The sequence below is a fragment of the Colletotrichum abscissum genome (genome assembly GCF_030869225.1).
Source record: "Colletotrichum abscissum strain IMI 504890 chromosome Unknown Scaffold_3.1, whole genome shotgun sequence".
NCBI classification, from domain to species: Eukaryota; Fungi; Ascomycota; class Sordariomycetes; order Glomerellales; family Glomerellaceae; genus Colletotrichum; species Colletotrichum abscissum.
The window spans coordinates 1006914-1026290 of record NW_026850209.1 but is presented as its reverse complement, the minus strand read 5'-3'; the positions used below and the strand labels follow the sequence as shown (position 1 = coordinate 1026290).

The 19377-nt window shown below is 54.7% G+C and overlaps 5 protein-coding genes across 5 annotated transcripts; 3 read left to right on the top strand and 2 right to left on the bottom strand.

Moving 5' to 3' along the window:
* Window positions 1-333: 333 nt before the first annotated feature.
* On the bottom strand, window positions 334-2041 carry CABS01_01672 (FAD binding domain-containing protein; the record flags this gene model as incomplete). Its single annotated transcript, XM_060535052.1, has 2 exons — window positions 334-1501; window positions 1572-2041. The coding sequence occupies 2 exons, from the start codon at window positions 2039-2041 to the stop codon at window positions 334-336; spliced, it is 1638 nt and encodes a 545-aa protein (XP_060398241.1).
* Window positions 2042-4875: 2834 nt separating this feature from the next.
* On the top strand, window positions 4876-6762 carry CABS01_01671 (cytidylyltransferase; the record flags this gene model as incomplete). Its single annotated transcript, XM_060535051.1, has 4 exons — window positions 4876-5411; window positions 5683-6033; window positions 6135-6537; window positions 6628-6762. 4 exons carry the CDS (start codon window positions 4876-4878, stop codon window positions 6760-6762), a joined length of 1425 nt encoding a protein of 474 aa, XP_060398240.1.
* A 2034-nt stretch (window positions 6763-8796) lies between these two features.
* On the bottom strand, window positions 8797-9125 carry CABS01_01670 (uncharacterized protein; the record flags this gene model as incomplete). Its single annotated transcript, XM_060535050.1, has 2 exons — window positions 8797-8853; window positions 8925-9125. 2 exons carry the CDS (start codon window positions 9123-9125, stop codon window positions 8797-8799), a joined length of 258 nt encoding a protein of 85 aa, XP_060398239.1.
* A 5446-nt stretch (window positions 9126-14571) lies between these two features.
* Window positions 14572-15298, top strand: CABS01_01669 (uncharacterized protein; the record flags this gene model as incomplete). The annotated part of the gene is made up of 2 exons (XM_060535049.1): window positions 14572-14749; window positions 14811-15298. 2 exons carry the CDS (start codon window positions 14572-14574, stop codon window positions 15296-15298), a joined length of 666 nt encoding a protein of 221 aa, XP_060398238.1.
* A 600-nt stretch (window positions 15299-15898) lies between these two features.
* Window positions 15899-19283, top strand: CABS01_01668 (uncharacterized protein; the record flags this gene model as incomplete). Its single annotated transcript, XM_060535048.1, has 6 exons — window positions 15899-16396; window positions 16453-16478; window positions 16538-16642; window positions 16699-17863; window positions 17926-18045; window positions 18186-19283. The coding sequence occupies 6 exons, from the start codon at window positions 15899-15901 to the stop codon at window positions 19281-19283; spliced, it is 3012 nt and encodes a 1003-aa protein (XP_060398237.1).
* Window positions 19284-19377: the final 94 nt, after the last annotated feature.

The following is a 19377-nucleotide window of genomic DNA, read 5'->3' as shown; positions in this document are numbered from 1 at the left end:
GAATGAGCGACCGTGTTTGTACATCTAACATCCCAGACGCCAGTCTTGGTTATTTTCTTATAGTCTGTGGTCATACCTGAATTTGATAGTATCGGAAGCCAGATGAGGTCGCTCCAAGAACTCTTGTAATGGCCATTCGGCCTATTTCGCAGCCTCTGGTTCATACCCAGCAAATGCTTGCTCCCCTCTAGATAATCTCAATGAATGACGGACTCCATGTTTCGACACCTGAGGCTAGAAGAAAGATTGAGAGGTTAAAGGAACCATCATGGCCTTAAAGTACTCTCTTGAGGTATTGTTCATCTTTGTCTCGTTCAATTGTCATCAAGGCTACTACCAATCACCATCTCCCGCTGTAATCAAGCTATCAAATCTGTTCCCCCTACCCGTCACGAACCTCATCTTCTCATCACTCATGTCAGACTCCCCCGGTACATCACCAGTCCGATCCGGAAGAATATCCTCGATAGCCCACGCAATCCTCTCAGCACCCGCCCGGGCGCCCGCGAGATTAGCCGCGCCGGGTCCCAGACGTAGCGCGGCAAGTCTTCCCGACAAAAACAGCGGCACGTCTTTTGACCATTTCAGGTCGTCGTCGATGCACGGCAAGCCTCCGTGGCCGTGGATGGGATGCTCACGTAGCATCGTCTGCAAGTACGGCAAGCTCGCATAATCCGTCTGCACGCCCGTAGCAAAGTAAATGAAGTCCATACCCGGCAGGTCACCATCAGCAGCCGGCGGCTCCGTCTTGACGTTCCACACCTTCTTCTCCTCGTCAAAATGAGCCTCGGATAGTTTGGTGTTCGTCAAGAGACGCAAGCTGCCCTTTGCGATATGCTGCTTCAACCGCTTCTGGTATGGCGGCGTGATGCTGCCTCCGCCTCGGGCGCTCTGAATCTGCTGCAGCCTCTCTTCATCCGAGTCCGCGGACCAAAAGTACGCCTGCTCCACGTTGCGGAATTTGCCCATCCACGCGAGGTCGATGTCAAACGGCTTCACTTTGCAAGGGCCGCGCATGAGGTGCCAGACTTTGGTCACGCCGCGCCGGATAGCCAGGTCAGACAACTGCGCCGACGTCAACCCGCCGCCCACGACAAGGACGTTTGTCGCCTTCTTTGCGGAGATCTTGGCCTGCACGACCGGGTCGGGGAACTTTTGGATCTGCATGCTGTGGCAGACCTGAGGCGGCGCCGCGCAACCCGGTTCACTGTTGAGGCCTAGGATGGGAGGGATCGTGGGCGCGTTGGCTGGGCCGACGGCCAGGACGACTGTTCTCGCGTAGTGCGTTCCCTTGTTTGTGTGAACGGCAAAGAGGTTTGCGTCTGGGGAGACTTGCTTGACGGTGCGGTATTGGATATCCTCCACCTTTTCGTTTTGGATGAGGCCTTCGCGGAGGCCGTAGCGGTCGACGATGCATTCGCAGTGGTTGGCGAAGAGGTTTGTGGGAGGCGTGAAGTAATCTTTGCGGTCTCGTTCGTCGACTTCAACGACGGCGTGTTGTCTGTGAGAAAGCCATGTTACCATCGGTTGTGCAGAGATACAGGTGCAAGGAGCGAGGTTTTGCTGCTTACTTTGGGTTTCGTGACTTGAGCCTCGCCTTGCGCAGATGCTTGCTAATCTCCTTTCCGACGCACGCCCGAAGCTCCTGTAACTCATTTTCCTGGTTCCTCTCGTGAGCTCTGGCGAGCAGGGCGTCGCGATCACTCGGGTCAACGTGGAAGAACATGGGGCTCCGGAGGTGAGTGATGTCGAATGTCTTGAAGAGACGGTTCCAGCGGTTCATCCACTCGTCGCCCGTGGCGTCCAAGACCAGCGTCGAGTACCGCTGGCTGCGTTCCGGTGTCCTCTTCTCAATGATGTTGCCGTTTCGTCTGTTCTTCAGGGGCATTCGGCGGCCGTACTTGCGGATCCAGTGATACCGCTGGTGTTCTTCGTCTGTGAAGAGGGCTGAGGGAGAGTGTTCACATAGGCGGGAGGCAACGGCTAGACCGCAGGGGCCGGCGCCGATGATGAGAACGTCGTGGATGAATGCTTCTGTCATGATGAGATGAAGTCAAAAGCCAGTGAACAGCATGTAATGCGAGAGGTAGTCGAAGAGAGGCAACTCTCGCGGGATCCGGGCGGTTTTGTTTGCCATCTCATTACTTATTGCCCCGAACCTGCCTCCCTCAGTCACCTCGTCACAAGGGACTTCCACTTACAGCTATGTCAACCTTGATGGCCAGCTACAGAGAGCTGTGAAGCCAATGATAGGCAGAGACGATGGCCGTGATCCCTGTCCGGGATGTTTCTGATGGCTCCATCTCAGCGCTGGGAACCTTGATGGCCAACGGAATGGAGCAGAATGAGGCAATGGCGGCAGGTAGAACGATTCATGAGTGTGATATGTTTCTCACGAGTACCATCTCGAGAGAGGGATAAAGGTATAACGAACAATTTTTAGCGAGTGTGGGAGAGCATTCGAAATCTGTAGATACTGAGATAAGCCGAGGCGCACCGGACTCTGTAACACAACTCTCGCGGTATCCAACACATTGCTACACCAATGATTTGCTATGGCTGTACGCCCTCAAAGCCGATGCCTGGGACTCAAGCACCTCTGATAAGCATGACCTAGCTATTCTGGGAGTGGGCGCATTCTGAATAGCCTTGGTAGGATACGGCGTGTTGCCGGATGTTGACCCGAACTGGTGCTCCGCATGGCTCCACAACCGGCGATCGTCCGGAAATCCACTCATTCCGGTCACCGATCACTCGACCGGCTGGTTGTCTCCGCCCGCGCCAGTTCGCCTAGTTTCTACGCCGACCTGACCGGAGTCATTCCATGGGCCAAAGTCACGGAATAGAGTCGTGCCAAATCGACATATCTCACCTCATCCAAGATTGCCAATCAGTCACTAATTCATGCAGCGGTTATATCCCAGCCAGGTGGGTCGAACATGGAGACGCATTAACCTTCTGCTGTTCATTTTGATATACAGACCTTGCTCGCATAGTTGCCCATTTCGATGCTTGGAATATTAAACATGGCGTCGTCAATGATTTACGATATTACAGCAATGGTGCTCCCGCCAGCAAAGGTTGGTTACATGCTCAGAGGCTGCCAGATGCAACTCGGATCGATCCGAGGTTCACCCGAACCACCACGTGTCGACTTGTCGCATCCCTTTTGGCTCTCCCATTTGGCAGGCGTCCGTGGAAGTGACAACTGGCAGCATTGGCTTCAGAAACGGTACGTATTCTTTCCAGTCCCAGAACAGACAGCTCCTTCTCCGTGCGGCCGTTCCCCCTTCCTCCACATGAAAGAACCCACATCCTCCCCAACAAAAACTCGTCATCCCTGCCGGGCAGAATTGACCCGCAAAAGCATTTTTTTGCGTCCATTTGGTATTCGAACATTGGCTGGTGTCAGCCAAGCCACGACGTCCTTTCTGGCTCCTCCCTCGACGTAATTGTGCAGTGCATAGCTCAGTTCAGCCACACAGCACGATGACGCCACTTCCTTGCACAACGCTGGCAATTACGACAGAATCCGCCTCCAAGTCCAGCAAGACCAGCTGCACAAGCTCGGAGCCACAACACAAGCCGCAAATTTCCCATCGGGGTGTTCTTGCTCTCCATCCCGTCACCTTCGCCCCCCCTGCTCCTACCTGTGCTGTGTACGGCATGCCCCATGCTCCTCTAACGAACAATGGACGCGGACAGGGAACAAATGCGTGCCCCGGAATTCTTTCACAGCGTTGGAATAGGAGGGGTGCATGCTAAGATATTTCTGAGTTCTTTTTTGGTGCTGGAACACTGTGGCATGGTCGCGTAGAAATCGTAAGCGTGGTTTCGTGTATGGCCAAATCTCGATGAGCATCGTGGTATCTTCCCAAGTCGTGACACGCGACTGTGGTCTAGACTCAGTAGATACGAAGGAAGGGCGCTATCCAATAAACCAAGGATTCAAGCTCAAAATCACAAGTCAAAAAAGAAGAAGCTCTTGTTTGATACCAGACAATCTACCCGCGCTTGACGAAGCTTCAAGTCCTACACCGCAGCAGTTCAGCTACCTCAATTGACACTCTCGATCCATCATCAATAACCAGCCAGGGCCAACCTTAAAAAAAAGTTTCAATCCCGTGGTCAGCGTCCCGCCGACCGGACAAGACGCTCCTCCCCCCACTAGCTGCAGGTCTGCTTCCGTCGGGTATCATCATATGCGCATCTGCCTCCTCTTGACTTCGCAATCTCTCAATCACCCGAGCACCACCTCCTACTGGACTGGACTGGCCTTGCCATAACCGCGTAAGTGTACACCGACTACCAACTTAACGCCTTCCCTCCTCCTTCATGTCCCATTGCCCTGCCCGTCAAGCATCGGGTATCCTGCAGCTCTGCTTCGTTGGCACTTTGCACCAAACAGAAGCCGTGTCTACTTCCCCCCTTGCCCCGACCCGTCTGTCTGTCCATCTAGTCTGTCCTGTCCTGTCACGTCCTCGCCTTTCCGTCTTTTGCCTACGGCATCATAATCATCATCATCATTGCCTTACCCACCCCTCCTAACATTTCTAAATCAAGGCACGACACCCACACCTTTGGGAAATCTAGAAACCCAGCTCCAACTTCTCCTGAGCTGAGACACCTACCAGCCTGCAAATCCAACTTTCCCATACCCTACGACATAGTACGCCGATCTACAGGGAACACCTCGCTCGACCCATACAAACCCCCTTCCTTACCTAAGTCGCAACTAGCAAGTTCACGCGGGAGGACGCCAGAGGCCTGCTGCTTGACGACACATACTACCTCACCACCACCACCAGCAAGCAAAACCATCTTCCCACCTCGCAACCTGCCCCCTCACACACACTACGCACAAATAAAGACACCATGTCTTCTCCCTCAGGTTCCTCGGCAGCAGGCAAGCGGAAACGCACCAACGCGACAAACCCCACCAACATGCCCGACGTCGCCGACACAGTCGACGCCGCCCTCCAGGCCTCGTCGCGAGATGCCTCGGGCGAGGAGGGTGACAGCACCGCTCCCGAGTCCGGCCGTATCGCCGGCCACCGCAAGAACGACTCCACATCCGCCGGCCACCCTCCTAAGAGGCAACGTGCCAACTCGGAGCGTTCTCACGAGACGAGCGCCAACAACCAGCAGACCGCCGCCGCCGCGCAGGACCACTCCCTCGACCCTGGTGAACCCAGCGACACCACCGAGGCCAGCGTCGACATTGCCGAGCGCGTCGGCCGCAAGAACAGCCGCAAGCAGGTCTCGATAAAGGAGGACGAGAAGGATGAGGCCATGCCGCCCCCGCCCACTGGCAAGCTCACCCACCCCGTGGGCTTCAGAACCAACGATCCTCCTACTGGCCGGGCCGTCAGGGTGTACGCCGACGGAGTCTTTGATCTCTTCCATCTCGGGTAAGTCTAAACGTCGCGGAAGTCGATAGAGCTCGCCCCCAATGTGTCGTACCCCCGCGCCCCCCCCCCCCTTGCACCCTCCGCGTCGTCGGCCTCCCACCGGGGGGCGGGGGTGGGTCGGCGTGTGGTCGGTTTTCTTCTCTCGTCCTCGCGGTTTATTGGAATCGCCGGAAGGGACAGGCGGTCGCCCGCCGAGTCTCCCCCCCCCCCCCCCCCCCCCCCCCCTCCGGCAAGGAATTTGGTCATACTGACTCTCTTGCCCCTCGCGCAGTCACATGCGCCAGCTTGAGCAGGCGAAGAAGGCTTTCCCCGACACCTACCTCATCGTCGGCGTCACTGGTGACGCCGAGACGCACAAGCGCAAGGGTCTGACGGTCCTCTCCGGCGCCGAGCGCGCAGAGACCGTCCGGCATTGCAAGTGGGTGGACGAGGTTATTGAGAGTTGTCCATGGATTGTCACGCCCGAATTCCTCGACGAGCACAAGATCGACTACGTCGCCCACGATGACCTGCCCTACGGTGCCGACGAAGGCGACGACATCTACAGGCCTATCAAGGAGGCTGGAAAGTTCCTTGTTACTCAGCGCACAGAAGGTGTCAGCACGACCGGTATCATTACCAAGTACGTCTAAATCCCTCGGATTATCTCTTCGTCTGTTTCGTCTCTATATTGCTGCTTGGAGGTTATGGCTATGAACAACTACTAACAGCTGCCTTGACCAGGATCGTGCGCGATTACGAAAAGTACATTGCTCGTCAATTCAAGCGCGGTACGTCGCGCCAGGAGCTCAACGTCAGCTGGATCAAGAAGAACGAGCTCGACCTCAAGCGCCACGTCCAGGAGCTGCGCGATAACATCCGCACAAACTGGTCTACTACCGGTCAGGAGCTCTCTCGCGAGCTGCGCCAGTTCTGGCCCGCCTCCCGGCCGCAATCCCCCGCGCCCTCTGCTCGCACCGCCTACATCCAGAACGGCGACCTCCTGGCCGCCGCAAACGCCAACGCGAGCAAGTCCCGCCTCAGCGTCGAGATACCGACCACGCCTGGTGGCACGCCCGCCGCGACGCAGTCCAATGACTTTATCACGGGTTACGCATTGGGTCTCGTCGGTGGCGTCCGCTCATGGGTAAGTTTTACCTCATCCCCGTCTCCATTGGAAATGCCACCACGAAGCACACTTCATTTTGGATATCTTAGCTGACAATGCCACGCACAGATGACCAAGAGCAAGCGAAGCGACCAAGATAGCCCCAGCCGTCGCAACAGCGACGACGAGTCAGAGAGCGACGGTAAGAGCCCCCGCGGCCGGGTCGTTCCTCAACAGTCTACCGCCGCGGCGAGCACCTCATAATTCACCGAGATCATACTCCCTCATACCTAATTACTATTGCACCGGGTGGGAGAGAGAGAGAGAGAGAGAGAGAGGAGGAAAATGAACGGACTTGGATGGTCTACACAAAAACGGAAGAGAATGATGCTGGAACACACGCGCCCACGCAACCCCACGTTTTGACTAACTACCTGTTGTTGTACTTATTATTGTTGGGCACTCTTCGTTGTCGAAAAAGGAAGAGAAATGGCGTTTTGAGAGTGTCTTGTTACGTTACCTTGAGAGGGCAACTCTGTGGCAAAAGCCCCCTCTCTTTTGGTTATTTTATTGCATAGAGATCTGCTACTATCACCACATAGCTAACTTATCCTCCACGAAAAGAAAACCTCAAATTGCCGAAACTTCCTCATGAGGCAGGCTGCGTGCTTGTCTATCTACCTCTATCACGTGAGCTACCTAGCTTGGGCAGGAGAGGTCGTGAACTACAGAAAATCATGAGCCTGAGTGAAGAAACTGTCTGTTCAGAGACTTTGTTCCGGCAACATGGATGGCTACCTAGGATACCTATGTGCCTTGATGGGTCACCAAGCTACTGGTAACTCCATACCCAGGTGCTCAGGTCTCAAGTGGCCACGAAGCTCCGTTTGCACTCTAGAAGGGGGAAATGCGTGTCATACTCGCAGGGCAAAAGATCCGGGGTTCGCAAATCATCCCAACTTTTGGACCAGAGCTTCTAATGCTGGGATGGACCTGGCTCGTAAAGCTACCTTGGGCCGTTGAGCTGCTTCCCGCTCTTACCCCCCCCCCCCCCCCCTCCCGCATACTTACTTACCTAGCAAAGGCCACCTCCTCACAGGCGCACACCCCGCGAATCGGGGCGGTGACCGACACCTGCTCCGTGCTGTGCCATTGTGGTTTTACACTTTCTACTGGCCCCCAAGATTTAACCGCCGCGAACTTTTGACTACGTTCCCATCACATACGGTGGTGATTTACATGATGTGACGACAATGAGATGATGCTATCACGCTTCCGCCTTACCACGGCACCCTCGGCTTAGGGCCGTTCGTCACATCCGACATGCGTCTGCCTTGACGCCCGCGGGGAGCTGCCGGATCGTGGATTTCCTTCAAGATGGGGAGGCGTGGGCGTGGTATGTGGCAATGTCGTCCTTGATCGTCTCACCACAGGGTTAACACAGTTGGGTGATAGTAGCATCCATACCGGCAGAGCTCCTCTGGGCTGACCAGTTGGGGGCGTGCCCATACTCACGGGATAGAGGTCTTTGTTTCAAGTAGACGGACGGGAGGCGTTGGCAGCTCGTTAACCCGTCATCTTTAGCGGATGGGCCCGTCCAGGCCGCTAGGCGCATCGTGAGGCTGAATATCCCCCGCGCCAAAATTCGTGCCAACGTTCGTGGCGCTGAACGGCAGGATGTGATCCTCGTCCAAAGGCACGGTTCGTCGCATGATTCGCACTAGCGTGATGATAGAAAGCCAAGGGTATGGTTCGCCGGGAGACCTACCTTCCTGGTTGGAGCATCAAGTATTCCGGGGTTACCTTCGGGACATCATTAACCAGGTAGAGGACGGGTCAAGCACCCGGGCCGCGATGTGGCGATAGTAGAAGAGTGTAGGTTGGCACGGTATTCCATGTCCTTACCCTCTGGTGACGGATCAAAGGTTCCAACGGCCTTCGCACTCGCACCCGAACCTAGCGGGTGAGCCTATCAGGGCCGAACGGGATGTGCGTTTCTCGGCCGCAAGCCAGGTCGCCCGTTCCAACTGCACGTCTCGCCAAGGAGCATGTTGGAAGCGGTAGAGACCAAAGGGTGAAAGTCTTCCTTGCTGATCACCGCCCACGGGGATGGTTCGGCAACGCTCCTTGCCGTTTCCCCCCATGGGACCAACCACTACCATGTCAAGCTCAACGTTCTTCCCCTCTAGGCCAGACTCCAAACCCCTCGTAGTGTCATTGATGGGAACAGGTCAAGGCCTTGCGGCCGTAGACGGAAGAGGTAATAGACTCGTGCATTGTCCAGGTCGAGAGCATCCTTTATTTTCGAACACGAGGTTTCAACGTTGTGGTTTCGTTCAGCTCTCCGTTGGGGTCCTGTTTCGACATGAAGGCATGGCGTAGATTCGCATATTCACGCGGCTACTCGTTCCCTGCATCCCGCATACCGAATCGTGACCTGGCCAAGTTTCGCCGCACTCCGACTCGAGCATGGTACCTGCATGGCTGCAGCTCGGGCCCGCGAGCAAAGAGGCTCCGCTACGGATCGTGAGAGCTGCTTCGACAGCTGATCCTTCGGATGTGTATGGCATCATGGGGTCCGCAGCTGTCAAGCAGGTACACACAGCCGACGTTCGAATACGGGGCATGGCGCATACTGTTACCTCCAGCGACAAGGCAGCAGCTTAGGGCGCTGAGTGTTGTTGCCTCTGCAAAGGAAAACACTTGTCTTCAAGATGGAGTATGTCGGCTGCGCTAATTTTGGCGCCAGGCGCGTGGCTCGTTATGGACAAGTTTGGATCCGAGGGCGTGAAGAACCTGGAGACCGGCAGTTGAGTGAGAGATGATAGGTTCCAGTATGAAGGTGGCGTCCTAGAGTTGGTGACTCTAGCCGCCCATGGTGGGTAATGGGGGCTGAGTCTGGCGATGTGATGGGATATGCGTGACGGGAAGGCCAAGCAGTGATCCGGTGGATAGAGGGAGTGCGGGTATCCAGAGCCGCGTCGCGTGTTACCCCACGCAGCAGGAGCGGCTTGGCTCCTTCACGGCCTTCCTACCGAGGCACTGCCTCAAGAATCTAGTGTGTGCATCTCGAAATCTGTCTTTGATCTCGGATAGAAGAAAAGGTGCCGGTAAAGGGCAAGAAATTCCAGGTTGTAGCCCACTCCTCGGATAGCAAGGCTACGGCCCGCAGGTAAAACGCGCCATTGGTGGAAAGCTGTCGAAGAGGTTTGTTAAGACCATGTGTTGAGCATGGCAAACACGCCTTAGTCCGCAGGAACACGAGGAATCCCTCGCTCCGGGCCGCTCGACAGGATCCTTCCAACGGCCGAACAACTGTAGTGCGATTCTCGTCAGCTGGATTACGGATCCCGTGAAGAGCACTCAAGGTTGTTCAGATGCATCGCCTGATCGATGTCGCCTTTGTACAGTATTTACACCGGGAAAATTCTTGCTTTGTCAAGAGCTTGAACCGTGTAGAGTTGGTAAAACCCGGGCTAGAGAAGGGCTCTGGATAAACAAAGCTGTTGCCGATCGGACAACTTCTTCGGTTCTCTCGGCCGCTGAGTTGGACGGCCGCGTCGGGCGGTAAAGACATGCGCAGGCTAGTTGGACAATCGGTCGTCGATTACGTAAAGCTGTTTGATGACTTGCAGCAAGGCAGTGTGAGTGAAGGATAGCACCACCGATAGCCTTGACAGTAGGTAAGGTGCGATGAGTGTCCGTGGCTGATGCGGGTTGGCTGACATCCAACCGAGAGAAGAGCCGTGGGGTGGGTGTGTTGCTTCTGCCAGAGCAAGAACGGGAGACGTGTCTGTCTGGTGAGGAGAGAACAGTCCGCGATCGTCGATCCTGGGGCTTGCTGGGCCGCCCTATGCCATGCAACAACCGTGGTGATGGAATAGGAAGAAATGCAATGCATCGCGGATCGGGCTATGTCGTGAACGCCTCAGGGCAAGGATGCCATGGTGGACTGCAGTGTGTCGTGCGACCAAATGGACACTGTAGTGGGCGTAATCAGCTGTGCCAGATGGTTCGCAGCTGGGTCGGGAAGCGGTGCAATCCAATGTCTTCAGATGACAGTGGCAGAACCAACTGGTTGGATCAGGCTGCAGATGAGACCAGTGTGCAATGTCAGGGTACCAATTTGGATCCGGGTCGCCCATTTAGCTCGCTACCTGTTGTACAGAGTAGCACCCGGAGCTTAGAATATCTAGGTGGCAGATGGCAGCACTTGTCTGATTGTGCCAAAAGAATATCTCGACTGCAGAACGTTGCCGAGTAAGATGATTTGATAGTAATACCGGTATGTGACGAGATGTGATGGATCTTTTGCCCTCTTTGCAAAGCGGGGAGCCGTTGGTCCTGGCGCTCCCCTGGGTTCTCATGTCCAACATGGCTAAGCAGCTGTTAACAATAATAAAATGCAAAATTTTTCATTGGTGATGTAGATCGAAAACTGGATTTCGTCGACGGACTGGTACATGGTAGTGATGATGCGAATTTCAAGTATGGAGTCCTAGACTTGCATGGCAGAGGTCAATCCGGTTCGTTTCCGCGTTCATGCTGGATGTCTAGGTCAAACGAGGCTTGAACAAATGGGGTCGCCGCGGCCGTTGACAGCTTGATTTCTTTTTGGGACGAAGTTGGTGTGGTGAGACCCCTGTTCAAATGTCGTCGGTGTGATGGTCAGCCAACGGGATCAAGCCGGGAGACGGAAGTCGGCTGCTAAAAATACCACTGGGTTAAGCGCCGACCCTTGTCTCCCTTTCCCCCCCTCCCCTGCCTTCATATTGCCGGCCACCTTGAATCACGGAAACTCTGGCAAGCCGCAAGGCGACGATGGGCATCTTAGGTAATGAGCCTGGCAGGCACTTCCGGTGGGGACCAACTCAATTTTCACGGTCGCTGAGGTGATCCATCCCCAATCAATTCATTACCAAATATCTGTAGAAGTGTACTGTGTAAGTGAAGGTTCCGCCAAATAGGCCAAGACCAAAAGTAGGGCAGTGTGCTGCAATGTCATGACTTAGACTTATACCGCCATTTAGGATGAGCCGGGCACTTCCCGCGGGATTCTCTCCACCATGTTGAATTACATCTTGGCTGAATTATGGATGCGGCGCAGAGGTGATAGACATCGAGTTCTCTGGACAGAAAAGGTATGGAGGCAGTATACGATTGCGCCGTGAAGAAAATGCAACGGCGTGCAAGCCAAAGGGTCGCAGTAGGAATCCAGGCGCAGAGCGGCACAGAAAGCGTTGGATAAAGAAATCCGGCTCGATGTGGGCGTTATGGACGGACGGACTGGTAGTGGGCAATGATTAATGGCAAGGCATCAACGGAGCCCCAAAGACCCAAAGACCCAAAGACCCAAAGACCCAAAGACCCAAAGACGTCCATGCCCGGGCCCCAGTTCCAACCGACAGATTGTCGGCCGCAATGCGCCTTCCCAGGATCGAAGGCGACGTTGACACCTTAAGGCAAGGTGAGGTGCCTTACGTGCGAGTTTACGTGCGGAACCCTAGCGCACGATGTTGGCAAGGGCGACAGTATGGTAGGTACCTCAAGGCTCAAGGTAAGGTCGAAGCTGCCTCTCATCGAGTCCGAGCCGCCCCAGTGAGGTCCACGGGAGTTGGTGCCTTCCATTCGGAAAATCTGCGGTCCAGGTCCAGCCAACCTAAAGCACCTCAGCGGCGGTAAGGTGCGAACATACGGAGTAGTGAGTACCTGCCTACCCAAGGACCGGTAAGGTAGGAACAATGGACCAGAGTCACAACGGTCCGGTCGATCCTTCCTCTTCCCGTCCTCGACGTGACCTTTGATAGCTTTCGTCTCTCCACCATCCAACTCGCGACCGTTTGACAACCAACAAAAGCTTGGAAACTTGCGACCGCCACTCCGAAGCTTCTTTGCCAGTTCCCAGAGCTCATCGAGCTAGCTACCTTATTCTACCGATAGCTTGATTTTTGCTGCCCAAGCATGGCCATCCTTTCTCCTATCTTTCCTGACCTTGCCAATCGTACCTACACTAGCAGAAGCGAACGTATCCCTCCCCCTCCCGGAACCACCCCTCATCAGCCCATCGCTTCATCACCTCATTCCTTAGCTCAGCTCCGAGATATCTCATGCAGCTTCAGCTACCTTTTCCGAATCCCAAGCTCGACCACAGTCCCAATCATGCGCCCGGAATATCGAATCCTGAAACGGACCCCATCCGCGCAAGAATCAAGATGCCCGCAACACCCCTCACCGGGAGCCAGCTCCGAGACTTAAGGTTTCGCCGGTATATTGCTCATCATCGGTCGGTCCGGCCCCCAACATGGAAAAACAGACGCATCACATCTGTCCATCTGCCCCTGAATCCTTTTTTTTCCCCCGAAAGCTGATCTGCCCGAGACCTGTGGGTCTTTACAGGGCCGTCCTCCGTTACGATCCGATGCATTTGCTGCCATGAAGCCGGTTCGGACCCCAACACTTGCGGGCATTCATATCGACGACGGCACTAGCCACGGAAGTACAGCAACTGAAACACTGAAGAATTTCTGCCCCGACGTCGCATCTCGCGCTGCCCGTTTGTTCATCCCTTGACAATGACTGGGACCGCTGCCCCCAGCCCGCAACCGGGTCCCGTCCGTCCCTGCAGCCGGCCCAGGCCGTCGGTGTGACCCCCCATTGGGACATCTCCACCGCCCATGCCGACACTCGCCAAAAAGATCTTTGTGACTTTTTTTCCCCTCGATAACGCACCCGAGATGCTGTGCAGCAACTTGGTCAACGTACGTACCAAGTAGCGTACCCAGCTAGCACCTTGTTAGCGTGCCTATTGTCACCAACGCTTAATCCAAATTCTGGTATTGCTACCTACCTAGGTTCTTCCATATCGACCTTACTTATCTTTGTCACACCACGTTGATTACTTGCTAACTTGGACTCTGCGCTCAATGTAGACATCGCTTTCGTTTCGAAGTTATTATAATAAACGACACATTTGGAAGCACAGAAACTTAATGCCACCAAAATAGGTCTCCAATGACTGGCAATTCGTTCCTCGGCACACCAATAAGGCGCTGGGCTGCGCCTAAGCCCCTGCCGTCCCCGCCGATTCGGGGCTACCCCTGTCCACCGCCCTACCTCTCCCATGTTTCTCAGCGGGCCGGCTGCTGCATGGCGTTCTCTTGGGGTTCACGTCAAAGATTGACAGCAGTCAATTGCTCGGTCGCTCGCCGCCCTCACCTTGGGCGACCGATGTTGCTATTCATTACCCCACGACCATCGGCGAACCTTCCGATTATTGCTTCAATATGATCGGCCTGTTCCTCCGTGCCCGCAACTCAGAGTCTTTGACGATCTAACAAGGAAGCGGAAAATTTCAACCTCGGGAGCCCCTGAATCATGGCACAATGATGGTCAACTCCTTCAATTTACTTCACTGGGGATCCTCGGTCCTCGGCCAGCTTGGAATCAAGCTGTATACGCCAGTGTCTGTCGGGAAGACGGCTTGTCAAATGGTTCACTATGTCTGTCTGCATGAGCTATGCGCCAAAGGTTCAAAATAGACTGCAAGCACTCGGTCACAAGTACAGTACCTATCTGTGCAGGAGCTGCTTATAGCCATCCTGGAGTCGACGGGTCACAAGACTTGTATGTATTCTCTGCTGTCGCGGTGAGCAAAAGCGACCTTGATACGCAGTCAGACAGACGCGAGACACACAGCCAGTCAGAGGGTTCACGGCTCCATATCTCCCACACAAATTGTGTAACTCGCACGCCAGTTGGCTGCTGCCTTCGCTGCCCTCCGTTACATCTCCCGCTGTTTGCTGAACTGGATCTTGGGATGGATGCCCTGCAAAGTCAAAATCCAAAAAGGGCAAGCCAGTCTAGCAGGGGTTGTTGACAGGGCAGCCGACTCATGCATGTACAGCAATGACAACGGTTTACTTTACGGTCGGGAGACTGCGCCTCATTTCGTCTGACATTTTTTTTCTCTCGCAGAATTCTCACTGTCTGTACAGCATTTCCCCCAGAAAAGACGCACTCACAGCCACTACTTTCCCACCACGGACGCTAGCGGCCGCTACTGTGGGAAACGGAATGACCGCGCTCCATTTGGCGCCGCTCTTTCTCTCGTATCTACACAGTGACGCCATTACCGCATGTTGCTATTCCTCATTGAGACCTCCGCGCTGTCTCCCGTTGAAATGGCGGCCTTGTTATGCAGTACAGGCATTTCCCATACACTGGGTAGGCAGGGTCAATAAGTCAGTCAGCGACAAGACGGGATATCTGTCTACATCCAAGGGGAAATGAAGACAAGACGTCTTGTCTGCCAGAACTGTGGGTTTCTTGGGGCCTCGCCGACATGCGACTCGGTCGATCTGGTTCAGATCTTAGACATGAGAGGAGAGACACAGACGCACACGAACGAGACGAGACGGAGAGACAGAGTCAAAATGGAAACATGACCGTCCACCTCGTCATCAACCGCGGCTACTATACATGGCCGCGGCTTTTCTTTGGGATGTGGCAGAGATCCCAGACGCGCTCATTCCGTGACATCGCGGCAATTTCATACCAAACTTGGGGAGAGACGCTGCGTGGGACCATGGGATGGGGTCCCGTCTGCCAGCCTGAGAGGGCTGAGTCGTATGACAGGCATCTGGTAACTCTACCAATCAACCCGAGGCCAAAGACAGTGGTGGGTGACCGAACCCCAGCTCGGCCGATACCCTTCGAAGGAGTGCCTTGCATTTTTTCGAGCAACCTCCATGTCCCTCCGTGTCCAACACCCTTGAATACCCATGTACATACACACAGCTGACAGGGGAAGCGAGGCCTCTAAGAAGAACAGCCTCCTTGAAGAGCTGACAGTTTCCTTCTTTACTCGCACTTCGGAAGACTTGCGTCTGCCTCCTCTCAATATAGCAATGTCTCCAACAAGCGGCAGCGGCAACAGCACCAGTATCTTTGTCTCTTCTCTTCGTTCAGTTCCATTGCATATCGACTCCGCTTAGAACCAACTGCTCTCTGCATCTCACCTCGACCCCCAGCCTGTTGTTGGACAGGCTGACAGTCTCCAAGAACCGCCCCCCTACCTTACCTAGGTCTTTTGCCTTGCCTTGCCTTGCCTTACCGTACCTTACCTTATCTTACTGTCTTCCATCCACCCCAGTTTAGTCCTTCATTCTACACTGACACCCCCTTCTTGGACCCTGACTGTCCCCCAATTCGCACTGCGCGTCTTCATGTTTGGGGGTTGCTTCCAACTACACTCACTCGACTTCAGTCTATTCCGAGGAGAGCATTCAGCCGGGCTGTGCCTTACTAACTTTGGCTGCGTTGCTTCCTCTGCATTTCCCTCTCTGGGTGCAACCATTCTGCATCTCGGTCTTCTACACTTCCCTTTTGGGAATCTTAAACCATGGCCAGCCTCCAAGATATCATGAACGTGGACGAGGACCAACTCGAATCCCACACTATTAAGAACGACCAGGTCCCGGCTCCATCAGGCAGACATCATCAACCCTACTTGGCACCAAGCGCAGTTTACAACACAGACTATGCGACTGGGAGAGATCAAGCAGACCGTTCAAGCACACCACAAGGCACGAAGCGAAGCTCATCCTCCCGCACCTCCAAGTCGAACACCACAGGCTCGTCATCTTCATCTGCTCGACCAGTCAACACCCGTCGAAGGAGCAACGTCAGCACCGATTCCATGGAGCAACCAAACTACGGATACGGCCACGCAGGGCCCTCGGGCGGCGGCCTTGATCCCTCTGGCCAGCCCATGAGACCTTTTGGCAGCGTGCCACCTGGAGGGGAAGTTCCTGTCAAGTTGACTCCCATTACCGGCCGTGTCAGTAGGGCGAAGAAGGGTATGAAGGTTCATACATGCGACCTCTGTCGTCCTCCCAAGGTACGCCAGCATAATTTCGTAGAAGTCCGTTAGAGGAATCCGCTGACTTGAGTTAGACATTCACACGCGCTGAGCATCTAAGGTAGGCTTGATGCGATAACTTCCCACCGCGGTGCTTCGGCTAACAAATTTTGATACCAGACGACACCAGCTTAGCCATGAAACTCCCCAATATGGGTGCTCAATTCCCGGTTGCGATAGGGCTTTCCACCGCAAGGATCTACTTGAGCGTCATCAGCAACGACAGTTAGTTTGGTATCCTCATCTTTCGATTCTGGTAGCATCAACTGACTCGTAGTAAGTGAGCTCGAGGGCGACAAGGCATCGAGAAGCAGAGGAGGGAGTCAAAGTCGCCGGACCTCGGCCGCCTCTTTGGACGCAGGAGTCCGAAGCATGGGATTGCAACCTCCCTTGCTTGGATACCCTACGAGCGCAACAACACCGATCCACGGCCTCCCAATGACATCGAGTATGTCACACCCTGGTACTTATCAGTCCATGAGCGCGCCGGATGTTAGCAAGTCTATGTCTCCCCACCTAGGGAACGAGAGCTATCGCCCTTCGTCCGGTGGTCCTGGTTACGGTGGAGGCTATTCTCTGTCCGGCCAATCCTCACAACAACCCATACTTCAGCCTTCAAATGGCGATTTCAACACCCCGCCCTCGTTTTCCTCCATCGACTATCAGCCACGCACAACTCCTGAGTACCCTCCGTTGTATCTCCAGACATCGGGGCTGAGACTACAAACACCTGAACTTTCACACGCTCAGGATCCCATGGGATGGCCTTCTTCAGCTTCCGACAGCACTTATTCAACGCCTTCCGATAATTCGCGACGCGCGTTCTGGCCGACGGCGGCGCCAGATTGGCAAAATAATCTCCTTTCGCCTTGCCCAACAGGTGGCTACGAGACCATAGGAGCTACCGGCCCTATGCTCTACCAATATTCGACCTCTCCCCAGCTCAGCACTCCACAGGTGTACCCGATGCTCGGCACTTCCATATCTACCTACTCTGACGAGCAGACATTCCGTGACCCTCAGCAACAGCCACGGTTCCCCAATACTGTTCGTAGCCTGACCCCGCCGGTGACATCGGCATCGGCTCAAAGTTGTGAAACTCTAGTCACCCCGTCGACGGCACTACCATCGGACCGGATGATGAACTCATATGCCTGTTTGGGCCGTAAGGAGGTGGCGTCGGGCCTCCTAGCGGCCCCGGCCCTGATGCAGGGCTCCTTGCCTATGTCTATCTGCAGAGCCATTCCCGGCTACCTCGATGTCTACTGGGAAAAGTTTCACCCACATTTCCCAATCGTACACCGAAGGACATTCGAGGCCGCGGCGGAGCAGGTTGAAGTGCTTCGTTGCGCCATGGCTGCAGTGGCGACTCAATATCTGAGTGGTAAGGAGGATCGCATCAGGGGGGATCAGCTGCATGAATATGCCTGGCATCAATCCAAATACGTAAGTTGACACAACCATACTCTACAATGAAAGTCACTTTGCTGACATTGCGGGAGGAACAGATACCACAATGGGACGTGCCTGTCATGCAAGCGATTCTGCTATGTGAGTACTTCGCGCGGTTCCGCGGCCGGAGAGCAGCCATCAGGCCATCAAAAGAATTCGAATCCGTTTACTTGCGGGTAAGTTCTCTTCTGCATTTCATTCTGACACGTTTGTTCTACCTCATTTCTTCTAGCTTTAGTTTCTTTTACTGTGTGAACTTCTCTTTCAGTCTTTTGGATTTCTCATCTCAGCAATAAGTTCTAAACCTCCGTTCCAGGTATATGACAACAAAAAGGTCATATTTGGCCCCGTGCCTCGGACTGGAACCAATAACGTCAGATGGCACACTTGGCTCGATGCAGAGGCTCGTCGTCGCCTTCTGTCGGCATGCTTCGTCCTGGATATCCACAGCTCGGTTTACCTGGATCAGCCACGAGTCCGCAACTTCGACATCACGACCGATGGCATGCCACCCAAAATCCCGCTCACTGGCCCAGCTCAGGACCTCTGGGATGCACCTAGTGCCGATGCGTGGGCGGCGATGGTCTCGTCCAAGGGAGTTTCCCTGGATAACCAAACGCTTCTGTCTTTGCTCAATCCAGACAGCTTGTCAAGAAGCATAGTCGACGCGCACGCCCCTTTCGACCGTGCAGTGATTCTGGCCTTTGAGGTACTTTTGCTCCCTCATCGTGGAGAAGCGGCGCAAATTTCTTCGTCTTCAACAGAAATACTGGAGCCACAGACTTTCCGCATGGCCAACATATTCTCGGACTGCCCCAAGGCCAACACCTACCTGGCTCTTCACCACACTCCTCTTCATGATTTACTGGCCGTTTCAGGTGACAGTTGGATCTTCAGCCACAAGGTTCTGCAGTCTAAACAGTTCGATGAGCACAAACAGCGGCTCCGGGAGTGGTCCGACTCGGGCAGCGCTGCCGTCGCGTTGGTCTTTGCCTGTCGGGCTCTTCGCGCCTTCACCGACCACGGCAACTCTGAAGAAGACTCTGATGACGAAGATGACATGGATACTCGAGAGGCCGGCAGACCCCGGATGTGGAAGGACATTTCGGATTACTGGGGCATGTACGTTTGCGCCCTCATCTGCTGGGCCAACGGGCACCGCATCAACGGCGGCGAAGCAAGTCGCGGCGATTCAGACAATGACGACGAGGCGCTTCAATGGATTTGCACTATTGCGAGCATGGGCGTCAAGAACGCCATGGAAACACCCTTGAAGAAGGAGGCCACGATGGTCGTGGCTCTTGTGAGAAGATGGCTCGAAGTGGATTGCCTCGGCAACAGGAGCCGACTCTATGTCGATGCAGTCGGCGTTCTGAGTAAGTTGGCCGAGGGCTGCACCTGGAAGTGGTTTTAGATGGAGATGATTGTGTGGTTGGTGGTGGTGGGTGGCAGCATTTTCCTCTTTTCGACATTTGGTATCAGCATTGCATACTTCACTTCGACTTTTC